The 12,687-nt window shown below is 47.1% G+C and overlaps 2 protein-coding genes and 1 pseudogene across 2 annotated transcripts; all 3 read right to left on the minus strand.

Annotated features, from left to right (window-relative positions):
• LOC123145725 (ubiquitin-like protein ATG12) overlaps positions 1-294 on the minus strand; it is a 2,403-nt pseudogene extending 2,109 nt beyond the window's left edge.
• Positions 295-3,361: 3,067 nt separating this feature from the next.
• On the minus strand, positions 3,362-7,009 carry LOC123145724 (ubiquitin-like protein ATG12). The gene is made up of 5 exons (XM_044565197.1): positions 6,823-7,009; positions 6,679-6,737; positions 5,849-5,917; positions 5,688-5,765; positions 3,362-5,225 (listed from the first exon to the last, which is right to left on the minus strand). Exons 1-5 carry the CDS (start codon positions 6,848-6,850, stop codon positions 5,166-5,168), a joined length of 294 nt encoding a protein of 97 aa, XP_044421132.1. The 5' UTR covers positions 6,851-7,009; the 3' UTR covers positions 3,362-5,165.
• A 3,420-nt stretch (positions 7,010-10,429) lies between these two features.
• LOC123145726 (growth-regulating factor 1) lies at positions 10,430-12,463 on the minus strand. Its single transcript, XM_044565199.1, has 3 exons — positions 12,068-12,463; positions 10,954-11,958; positions 10,430-10,871 (listed from the first exon to the last, which is right to left on the minus strand). The coding sequence occupies exons 1-3, from the start codon at positions 12,297-12,299 to the stop codon at positions 10,864-10,866; spliced, it is 1,245 nt and encodes a 414-aa protein (XP_044421134.1). The 5' UTR covers positions 12,300-12,463; the 3' UTR covers positions 10,430-10,863.
• Between the last annotated feature and the right edge of the window lie 224 nt (positions 12,464-12,687).

Consider the following 12,687-nt stretch of genomic DNA (forward strand, 5'->3'; position numbering starts at 1 on the left):
AACTTGTCTTGCTTCAGTATCGGCGCGTTGCCGGCCGAGCGGACGTGCACCACGACTGCAAGATTCCACGCGAACAAAGAGAAATTAAACCCGTGGGGAAAAGAGCAGCGCAGGAGACGATGGAAACCATGGGCGGGGGGCGCAAACCTTTCTGCTCAGCCTCGGAGGCCGCCATCGGAGCAGCTGGGGAGGCTGAGGAGGACGAGGAGGGGGATTCGGGAGGTCCTGCTCGGCGACGCGATGAACTGATGAACAACCCCTGCCTTCTCCGTTGGGGATTATTAGCAGCAGACCGGTCCGTAAGCAAACCCAGTGCCAGGAGAAGGTATCAAATCAGTATTCTGGGCCGAAGGGCCGACGGGCGCGTCTAAGTCTCGCCTCAAGATCACGACTGGGCCAGCCCATTAAGATGTTACGTTCGTTCGTTTCTTTCTCCTTTGTTTACGATCCTTCATTTTTTATTCTTTGTTTATATTTCGAAATATTCGAAATAATTTTTTATAAATAATTAAAAAATTGTCAAAAGTTTATCATGCATTAATAAAATGTTCATGTATTCTGTAAACAATCTTCATGTCATTAAAAAATTGTCCACACATTTGAAGAATATGTTCGTGACATTAAAAAAATGTTGATCCAATGTAAATTTTTATTCTTGGAGTTTTGGAAAAAAAATTGTGTCATTCAAAAAACATTTTTTCACATTTAAACACTAAAACAATATTTTGCGTGATTTTAAAAATATTCATTGCATTTATGAAAAAAATTGAATACATGTGTAAAAACGAACATAAAATCCCCCCAAAAAGAAGAAAACCAATGCAGAAAACACGCATAAAAACGTGCGGAAGCTTCTATAACTGGTCCATAGAAATTCCAAAAACTGCTCCAAGAAGCAGCGCACCTATTGGGCCACTCCGCTAACGAAAGTGCCAGAGGCGAGACGGTGTTCGGTCTATCAATAGATGAGAATAATACGTAGAGGAAACCCAATGCCAGTAGAAGGTATCAATCAGTACATTGAACCGAAGGGGCCGACAGGTACGTATAAAGTGGGCCTCTCAGGCCCACTAAGGCATGAAAGTCAATTCACATTGCAAACCGGTTGCTATACGCTACTTTCACTTGAAACTTTTTTTAGGGGTACTTGACACTTTTGTGAATCAACACATTGTCCACTACCAAGCAACAATGCCACATTCAAACACACATCCATCCCCATGCCCCGAGCGCTGGCATAGCATGTGGGACAACCCATATTTAGGATTTATCATCATGTGTCTTTCTACCTTTGTTTCAGGAAGGCTCTAGAACCTTCTTCGAACTGGGTTTTTTCCTATGTTTACTCTAGTTGGGTTTCTTCTGGTTATTTTGTATTTTTAGTTATTTTGTAGTATTTTTAAATTTAGAATTTTTTTCGAATTCATGAACATTTTTCCAAAAAATAATCAAATTTTGAATTTGGGAACATTTTTTGAATTCATGATTATTTTTTGAACTAAAAATATTTTCTTTTAATTCATAAACATGTTGAAAAGTCAAGAATATTTTGCTATTCAAAATAAATAGAATTAGTTTTTAAAAATAATTATGAACAATTTTTTAATACGCAAACCTTTTTTCAATACATGAACATTTTCTAATTTGAATTTTTTGAAATAATAGATCTTTTTGTAAATGAACAATTTTTAAAATTGCAAAAATTATTCTAATTCGTATACATCTTTCTAAATTTGCTAATAATTTCTAAAATTGCAAATGTTTTTTTATTCGTGCACAATTCGTGAATTCACGAACACTTTTCCTAGTTCGAGAGCATTTTTCGAATTCACGGTCATTTTCGTATTCACGGAAATTTTTAAAACTTATAAACTTTTCACATTCTCTGGCATTTTTTTGAATTCATGACATTATCGGTATTTATGAGCATTTTTTGAAATCCTGAACCTTTTTCAAGTTTATAAGAATTTATAAATTCATTTATATTTTGAATTCGCATTTTTTAATTCAAGGACATTTCTTAAATCATAGCCATTTTCTGAATATTTTTCCAAATCAAGACCATTTTTAAAATTCACAAAGATTTTTTGAATTCATTAAGATTTTTTTTTCAATTTTGCAAACTTTTTCCAATTCATGGAGATTGTTTCAAATTCACAGACATTTTCCATACTCATTAACAGTTTTTTCATATTCATGAATATTTTATGAATTGATAAACATTTTTCAAATCCGTCAAAAAAAATTGAAAAAACCTTGAACCTTTTAAATTTCTTTTAAAGTATTTTTCTTCCAAAACAAAGAAAAACAAATAGGTAAAAAGGTGGAAAACCGGCATGAAAACGTTACGTGCGTTTATACAACCGGAAACTGGTCACGGAAGGAAAGAACGAACCGTAGGCCAGCGAATGAAGCCCAATGCCCGTTGTGTGTTTGGAGATGCTCTAAGCCTCAAAAGAACTTCCATTGACTAATTTGGCGAAAGGAGCCCAAAGCTCACAATTAACAACCAGGATTACATCTGAACCCACACCAAAGAAGAAGATTACAAGGAAGAACAAGGAGAACACAAACCCAAACTTCAGGATGGCGTGATGGCGCGCCCTCGCACTGCCGCTCCGCAACCGGAGCCCGGCAAACATTTTAACGTCAGACGGGAAGCCACAAGGGGAAGTGATGAAAGCATCGGTCACGAAGGATGAGCACCCCAAAGGAGGATCTGTCGCCACAGCTAGATCACCGCGAACACCGAGCATCTCACCAACCGAGGGTGGTGAACAGGAGGCAGAGAAGACGTCGCGACTCTGCTTCCTCCGCCAGAGCCAAAGCGGCAGACACATCGATGTCGAAGTGGCTGCCTCGCCAGCCTTGCCCGGAAAGCCCTCCTCCTAGATCCAACGCCGGCCACCACAGGAGACACGACATCGGAGCACGGTCTAGAGGCAGATTATTCGGCACCGCCGTCAACGTCGTTGGAGCGGCGCTACGCACAACAGAAACCCTAGCTACAAAGCCTAGAACTAGACTACAACTATACATGGCCAAACGACGTTTTTGACGACCCTTGCCCCCCGGCGAGCACAAGGCCCTCGAGGGCAAGGAGTCGACGAAGACGGCACCGACATATTTTTCTCGTCCCCTGCGGCCTTTACTATAGAGAAAGAGGGAGAGAGAAGGTATTTTAGAGTCAGGGTTGACTTATGAGTGTACGGTTGTGCCCAACATTGTCACATATTTTTATTTCTTTGTTGGTTCACTCCATGTTCCTTCGTGTCTAAAAATTTGTATAACTCTAAAAGTTTATATGCATACTTCTGCTTTCACCTCTAAACTTAAATACACAATTTTAGTTGGTGGTATGCTTTAAAAATGTATATCATTGTGCACCGATTTCTCATGGTCATGCCTTCTTTTATTTTCTGAATCCTTTGGAATACGAATTCAAAACTTTAAAATCACATGAATTTTACATGAATTGTTTGAGACATGTGTTGCAGGTGAACGTACTAGACTACTAGTGAATGACCGAGGGCAAGCCAAGTCTGAACTTTTGTATCGACACATGGACACAACCCGTCGACTCACATACAAAATACTGTGAGCAGACTAGCGATTTGAACTTTGCATGTCTTTTATTTTAAGAAAAACTTTGTAGCCTACTAGTAAATATATTTAAAGCACAATAAATAAGAGGTAACTAGAAGTTGCTACAAAATAGTGTTTTTGAAAAATAAGTTTTTTTGATAGAAAAATGAACACATGTTGAAGTGAATTGATTTTCCCATGAATTAGGTAAAAATGTACCTGATCATCTATGTATATGTGTGTCATTGTGTTTTTTTTCTCAAAAAGGATAATATATATTAATATCATGACGATATCAATTACACCTGACTTTGCAACAACACGATATCAAGAGCTACTCAAGACATCAAGGATGTAAAAAAAGATATATATATTAAAAAATGACTTCTCTTGGGGCGAACAATGTACAAAAAATCTAGATTAACAAAGGTAGTCTTGAGTTAAGGCTTCTAGCACAAGAAGATATAACAAGTCACAGTTCACACATCCTACGGGGAAAATGAAGACGCGATCAAACGAAAGTGACACAGAAAACAATCTACGACAGACCAATGTCTGTCACTGAACCAGCAGATGAGCTCTAAAATTCGCACATCAAAGAATCATTAGCTGCAGATCAATTTTGTACGTGGTGATAAATAACAAACAAAATAAAAACAATCTAAAAAATGAACATCCCATTGGAAAATTGAAGCCATAATACCACACTGAGAATCATTTAGTACTACAATATCAGTTAATATAGTAGTTTGACTCATGTACATTGATTCAGATTAAACCCTAAATTTCATTATGTCTAATTTAACAAAAGCTCTCAAACTTAATTATAATTATCTAAGTAGATAGATATAATACTATTAATTCAGTCAAATTTCAAGATCCATTAACATGGCAGTTTCACATACCTTTGTAGGTAAGAGAGATTGCTAGATTTTCATGTGAATAGAGGTTGCTTCAATTAATTCCGATCGGAGGGAGTACCTTTTTTGAATAAAAGGATATGACACGACAAAAATCTCAGATTTTTGTTGTAATATTTCACTTGGGAAATGACATGCTAAATTTGTATATCTATGCATCCTATGGGAACGGTTTGATTTTTTCTATAGACTCTAAAATTATGTACTTTTACTTCATATAAGAAGTTGAGTAATAAAAATAATTATCAACTAAAATGTTGCCCGGGCACATGCTATTTTAGTTCAAGACAATGAAACTACTCAATGAAAAACTTGAAATTTATAGTAGCAAGAGGGAACACATGCATAATAGGTCCAACAAGAAACTACTAATTTTGTTGCAAATTTTAATTAAAAGCTTATGAGCATATATGTTTTAGCATCACATGATTTTTTTTACATGTTTGTGATGTATTGGCAGAACTAGATGCCTAATGTAGGGGGGAAGTATGCATTAGATATGTTTTCGCGCAAGCCATGAACCTTTACTTTCATTGATATATGCAAGGAACTTTACAGTGCCTCTTGGAGTGACCAACACTACAACTCCAAGTATACACAAGCTGACGAATTTTAAACGTCCTTCTCAATCCACTCAATTATTCCCGCAAGTCCAACATTTTAACCCCACGGTGCCCAAAAAGCATAAGATACCACAAGATTTCCGTCCATAGCAAAATTCTGCAGAGTTAACATAAAGAACATTAGCAATCTTCTTCTCCAATATATGCCCCTCAAATAACATGAAGTCAATGGCAATGACAAATGATGCTCGGTAACTAAGGAATCCATTAAAAGATAGTATATGTGTGCAAACCATACATTCCTTGGAACATATAAATCTAATTAGCAAGTATCAAGATCCAAGACTTTGTATCTAATTTTGCCAACTAGAGATTTAAGCAAGAATCTACTATTCGCAAATTTAACAGCCCAGTGAATCCATGTCTCACTGAATTGCGGCTCATTAACATAAAGGGCGACAAATCCTAGAGTGGCAATCGGGGTGATAAATAAATGATTACCCAAGCAAGAGAATTATTAAGGTACTATTGATGATGTAAAGACACATCATATGCAAGTGTGTGCTAAGGATGAAGATGCAACAACGTATTTATAAGTAGATAGAATGCAGAATCTTACATTATATAAGTCGATTAGCAGCTCGTCTGGTTTTGGTGAAAATGGGTTTAGTGAAAATGCACTGTGGACATAGACAAACTGTGGGCAACATAGAAAACTGTCAGTGAAAATTTAGAATGTCATGGATTGCATTTCCATCAAACTCGCAACTATATTTGTACCAGCGTATCCTTCTGAAGTTGTCCGCGAAGAAATTCGATAATCTTCGAGAATTTCTCTCGTCCCGAAATCTAGCAGCAGATACAGATACACAAGCAACAAATTAATGAAAGTTCATTGCGTGCAACACAATGTAAACAGTTCACAATCCAATTTCAAAGACAAGACACAAATAATAGCAGAATTTCAGTAAAGCCAGCCAATTGAAGTAGCCACTACAAGGCTACTAATGTATCCCCGGGACTACCGTAACTCAGGCTAGGTTAAAGTAAACATTAAATCCATTATGAAGTCCATATATCCATTAGTCAATTTCATGTTAAGAGTCGCCCTTCTAGTTGGTGACAACCAAGTGCAGGTCCTAGCAAGGTTTTCAACCTGCGACATTGACTACCTACCACAACCAGCAAGCAGACGAGATTGCTACAAGTAACAATCAATGTATGAAAAATATGCCCGTCTGTTACTACAACAATGGTTACCCGTCTCTGATGAGGGAGGAGCAACGGCGGCGGCGTGCCTTCCGCTCGCTTCAGTACTTGTAGTCGTGGCTACGTGGTTTACGAATCTGAATGTAACTTTTATTTTTAGTGTTCTTTGTACTTTTATTTTCAGTACTTGTAGTCGTGGTTTCTTAGCGAGGATACATCTGGCTACTAATACTATTATTGGTGAATTTTTTATCTGAATTCGCTGACTAAATTTACTAGAGAATATCCCGAGACCCGAGTAAAACCGAAACCACGATTCCACTAAACAGGGAACTAGGGGCGGGCAGGAACAAGAATTAGAAGGGGAAAAAAGAGGAACGTCGACGAGATGGGAGCCGCACCTTGAACTTGTTTCGCCTCAGCATCGGCGCGCTGCCGAGCGAGCGTAAGCACACCACGACTGCAAAATTCCACAGCAACAAGAGAACTTATTATGCCCGCAAGGCAGAGCAGATCGGCGGATGAGACTGGCGAGAGTCGCAGACCTTTCTGATCATCGTCGGAGCCGGCCATCGGAGCCGGGGTGGCGGTGGAGGGCGATGAGGGGGATTCCGGAGGTCCTGTTCGGCGACGCGATCCCGTGATAATCACAAGAAACCGAGCGGCCGGGGATACATATATACGTAGGCGGTAGGCCTGCGATGAGCTCACGAACAATCAGTTCTCCTCCGTTGCGTATTCGCAGACCGGGTCCGTAAGCAAACCCAGTTCCCGGGGAGATGGTTTTTCAATCAGTACTCTCTGGGCCGAAGAAGGCTCAGCGGGTACGTCTAAAGGGGCCTCACAGGCCCACTAAGGCCTGGAAGCCATCACAAACGGGCTGTCATACGCTACTTTCATGTGATCTTTTTCTGAAGCAAGAGCAACACACACCCCTCAAGAAAAAAAAGAGGAACACACGTCCGGTGTCGAGCTGCAGTGCTGCCTGCACAAGACATGCTTGAAGGAGCAGCGAAAACAGGCCAGAGATTGACCAACTTAGGTGTGTGTTTGGCTCAAGCCACATCTTAGGCAAACCACACTATAATCCCACATCACATACACACAAAAAATGTGGTAAGATTCCCTTAGGCTTGCCAACTTATGACTCTCATTTTGAAGAACTAACCTTAGATAAGTTCGGTAATATTGTATGGCAAAGTGTGGGACTCCTAGGTCTAGAACCAAACAGCCCCTGAGGCAAACCAACTAAGCAGGCCACGCCCTAATCCTCGTTCTGTCAGAGGCTTTCAGTCTGTCACAGCTGCACAGTAGTACTACTAGCACCGATGGTAGAAGCAAAGCCATTGGAGCCACCAGCAGCATCTCGCCAAGTTGGAGGGCACCACTGACTTAGCTGACAATGTGCAGGCGCGTACGTGTCTGAACATCGATTGATACTCCTGCACTGCACCTGCGCCAGCACCCAGAGCCCCAGGCCCGATCGACGCAGCTTAATAGTAGTACAGTATTATTGGTTAGATTACGACGCCTAGTTTAAGCGCCCTGACGAGCCGCGACACTGGCGATGGAGCATGGGAAACCGAGATAAATACATCCTCTGCCCGCATCGGATCCCCCTGAGCTGACAAAATAACCCAAGAAAACAGACGCAGAGGGTTCAAAATTTAAACTAAACTGACGTACTACAGTACTAACTAACGCGTGCGGTGACGACGCGGCGAGGCAGGGATCTCGGCGCCACACCGACCTCCTGCTCCGAGTATTCAAAGGAGGAAAGGGTCGTGGCCGCGAGCTACCGCTACCGGCTTCCCTGCGCCTGCGGTGAGCACGTTGCAGGGCTCGCTATCCCGAGGTGTCAGACTGCGCAGCCGGGTTAGTTAAATCGGCATGTCTAGCTAGTACCAGCTACTGCTAATTCACCGCGCATGACGGTTGTTTAGCCGGTTTGCCCCTGACAGGATCCCAGAGTTCTAGGTTGCCCATCAACATGACAGTCGCTTTCCTAGCTAATCACCATTGTTTTTTGCTTGCCGCTGATCAGCTCAGCTGGCCCTTGATCTGCCTGTCGCCCTTTGACTTGAACCCCCTGTAGCCTCGGCACCTTCATAATAATCAGTGCACACAGCTGCTTGAACTAGTGCAGGCAAAAGCTTTAAACGTGTTCTGGCATGATATGATCTCTACACACACGAGGAGAAAAAACACTTGAGCTGCTACGTCGATCGATCATGCGTCGCAAACCGAAAGAACACGATAATGGTGCTGCCACACCAAGCACCGTAGAAACCGTAACAGCTTTCTGATTATAATCATCAAAGGAACCAGACATGCTCTCCGTGGATGGATCTCCTGGGTTTCTTTCCCGCAACCGTGTCGCGGGGGCCGGTGCAGGTGCCTGCCCATACCATGATGCAGACATGCAGCGCCATTGAACCTCCCGCTCCAAACAGGGAAGCAAAAACAAATCAGTGGTCACCACGCCAATATACTACGCGCCACACCAGGCAGGGATCAGAGACCAGCCCAGGCAGGCCAGCACATGCGAAGCTTACACGGAAATGGCAGCCAGGACCATGGCGCAGCATCTGGGGAGAGGGAGGGAGGGGACAGTGTCAGCAGCACAATAATGCGGTGGCGCCATTGCTAACAATCTCCAAAGCGGCCAAGGCCGCTTTCTCCATCACGGTTCAGTTAACACGGCGACATACATACGTACATGATGCTGATGCGTGCACGGGCACGGCGGAGACACGGCGCCGTACGCCCACCACCGCCACCGCTCGCCGGGACCCGTCGTCGAGCGCCTCCTCCTCGTGCGTCCTCACGTGAGCCCTGCCGGCAGGCTGCAGATTCGTCGCTGCGCTGCAGGTGGCCGCGCACGGGCCGGTCTCGGCTCGCTGTTGAACGGACCGTGCGTGCGTGCGTGCGTGCGTGGCAGCGGCGCTTTGTCCGCGGTGGCCGTGCGGCGTTGTTTAATCGGCGCCGCTGGCGCAGAGAGATGCTACCGTCGGGCTAATGTTTAGTGGCCGCGTACGTACGGCCGACTGACGCGTACTGACCGGTTTCTTGGCCGTTTCGGCCAACAAACTCGTGGTTACGCACTGAAATCAATTTAACCTCTTGCTCGGGTCGTACGAACTGCCGGCCAGAAGAAAACGGATCGATCCATTAACCCTAGAAGTGGTACTACGACTAGCAAGTTTCTCCAAATTGATGTGCATTTGAAAGGGTTCGAGCTGCGGCCACCGTAGGGACGACTGGCTACATACAGTGTTGCCGTACGCAATGGCTGGCCCACGGGGCAGGGACGCATACGGAACAGCCGGTACATGCGCCCATGACTCGCGACACTGTCACGGCGCACCGCTGGGGTCTGGGGACGTGCTACGGCAGACAGCGACCTACCCAAACCCACTGTGGAGCGCATGCATGCATGCATGCAGGGGCCACGCAGCGCTGGCATGCAGATGCAGGACGCCGGTCAGCACTCAGCAAATCTGAGCCTAGATCGGTCAATCCGTCGCATGGGCGCAACGCCTGACACACGCCCTGACATCGTCTCAGGGGCTGGGCTGGCTGGCCGGCCGGCAGCAATTGCACTGCGGCTGCCACTGCCACCACCAGCCATTCAATTCGCCCAGCCCAGCCCAGGAGTCGTTGTCAGTCTCCTCCTCCCCCTGCAGCTCGGCCAGTGACACTGCACCCAGCCAGCTTCTCGCAGCGACTGAGTGAGAAACGGCTGAATAGAGCTTGGACTTGCCATGCAGCGTGTAGAGCACGCACTGAAACCTAGCTCTAGCCAGTGACGTGACATCACGAAAGAAACGGTAGAGACTAGAGAGCGTAGGAGGCCTGCGCTTGACAGGAGCAAAGCAAAGACCATGCCAAAAGGTCAGTCGTGGAGGGAAAAGTAACAATATGTTTAGCGCTTATCAGAGGCATGGTGTGACCGAGTTGGCGTACTGTATTGTCCTAAATAAGTACTGTACGAGCGTCTCAGGGAGCATAAAGTAAAGCTGCTGATGCTGAGCAGTGTGTGTGTGTGGTGTGGGCGGGCTTCTGAGCTTTGGGCAGAATCAGCAGATGTGACAAACCATCTCAGACAGACTCACAGAGGAATCAGAAAGAGAAAAGAAAAAGGATGTTAACTAAAGCCAACACGCTCGGCTCAGCTCGCAAGCTAGCATCTCATGATATTGATATCACAGGTGGTACTGCAAGGAAAAAAGAAAATCTATTCCGCTAATGAAAGATTCAGATTGCCTCAACATAGTAGCCTCGCCACTCCATGGATGTTGCGGAAATGTTACACTCGACCAAAGCAACGATTACAAATGAAGGAGAAGGAAGAAGAAATGAAAATGATGGTCGTAGTAGGTTCCGGCCTTTCAAGATCTTCAGCACTCGAACTGTGCATGCATGCCTCGAGAGTCAAGATAGCTAGCTGGTCCAGGTCTCGGCGGCATGCAGCTGGAGTAGCACGCCGGGAAAGGGCCAATGGATTCGCTCCGTACGTGCGTGTTCTTCGTGGAGATGGTCTCTCGTTGCAGCTTCGTTCTCGGTCTTCTCGTTGGGACTTGGGATCATTCACCTGCAGATCGTGAAAGCGAACCATTGAGCCAAGGAAACTAATGGCTAGTTTCAAAGTGTAAGAGAAGAAGAGGCGAACGTACCATGGTGGTAGCGGGAGGTGGTGGTGATGGGGAGTTCGTTGGCGATGGAGATGGAGAGCTGCGTCTCCCCCTCGAGCCCCATCCACGACCCCTTGCTCCCGGTCTTCTCGTGCGGCCACTCGTCGAAGAAGGGCCGGAGAGGCTTCTGGTCGGCGGAGTCGCCGTGCCCCGACGACGGCTTGTCGAGCCTCAGGTCGGCGCCCAGCAGGAAGCAGTGCTGCTGCTGCTGCCGCCTCTCCTTCTCCTCGTCCTCTTCTTTGCTGGACAGGTCGATGGCGTAGGCCGCGTTGTTGCCGTAGCCGCCGCAGCCGGGGAAGAGCGACGTTGGGTTATGCTGCTTCGGCTCCATGCCGCCGAGCTGCTTGAACTGCCACTGGCCGTTGCCGCCGGCGCTAGCGTGGTGTTGGTGCTGATGGTGGTGGTGGTGATGGTCCCTGTCGGTGGTGACGTCGGAGGAGAAGAAGGCGTGCTCGCCGCCGCCGTGCACCTCCTTGACGCTGTGCCCGTAGGCGTAGCTGTCCTTGCTGTGGTCCATGCTGGAGTAGTAGGACGGCGGCGGGTGCGGGTGGGTGGTGTCGAGGTGCAGGTGGAACGGGCTGACCTGCGCGGCGTGGTGGTAGGCGCTAGCGTGCTGCTGGCGGCCGGCGGAGGAGTAGGGGCCGCCGTAGAGCGCGTGGTAGGGCGTCGTGTCGTGAGTCGCGGCGGCGTGGCGGTGGTAGGACGGCGCGGGGGAGGAGGTGGTGGTGGCGACGTTGACGGCGGAGTGGACGTTGGAGGAGGAGGAGGAGGCCGAGGAGGAAGGCGGCGGCGGGGGCGTGGCCAAGGACATTTCCACAGGCTTTCTTGAACGGTTCTTGCCGCGGTGCATGTGCTTCTCGCAGTACTTGGAGTCCGGGTACGCCTCCTTGGAGCAGCGCCACTTCTTGCCGTCCGTCCGCCGGCACCGCCCCGGCTCCGGGTCCTCCGCCTTCCGGCCGAACCCCATGCCAAAGCAACCCCAGCCAACTGCAACACCGTCCATCACGAGTCAGTATCAACACGTACATGCATGCAAGCAAGGCCGACATGGAAGCAAATCGAAGAAATAAGTTGGTGAAGAAGACGCGGTACGTACGTGCGGCCTGGGGAGGGAAGGCGAGGGAGGGGGAGGTGGCGAGGGCGGAGTCGAGGAGGAAGCTGCGGCGGAGCGGGAGGAGGAGGTCGGAGGGGATGGGCACGCCGGAGGCCATGTACTTGTAGATGAGTGCCTGGTGCTCAAGCTCCTGCCACTGCGTCGCCGTGAACGGGCACCGCCCCCCGCCTGCCCCGACGCCGCCGGCCCCCGCGCGACCACCCATCATCATCATCGTCTCCGGCTCGTACCCCGCTCGGCTGCCCGAACACAGCAACCTCGCTAGCTAGCTACGCTGTCGTTGTGAGGCGCGGACCTTGGCGATCGACGTGGTGCGGTTGTTGAGAATGGCGATGCTCTTGTGAGGAGGGAGAGGTGGTGAATGGAGAGGAGCACTCTCGGAGGTCGGGAGGCTGGGGGGTTTTGTAGTGGGACGGAGGAAGCAGGAGGGCTGACGCGCGCAGTCACGGAAACCGTTCCCGTCCCGTGGCGTGGCCAACCAAAAGTTGGAGGGTCCGCTAACGTGGGATTCTACAGTACGGTGGCTTCACCGTTGGTGGTCTGTGTCGCCGAGGAACCCATTCAAACGATCCACAGTTCAGGTCGTCCTATGCCAAAAAGTA

Source organism: Triticum aestivum, chromosome 6D (genome assembly GCF_018294505.1).
Source record: "Triticum aestivum cultivar Chinese Spring chromosome 6D, IWGSC CS RefSeq v2.1, whole genome shotgun sequence".
Classification (NCBI taxonomy): Eukaryota; Viridiplantae; Streptophyta; class Magnoliopsida; order Poales; family Poaceae; genus Triticum; species Triticum aestivum.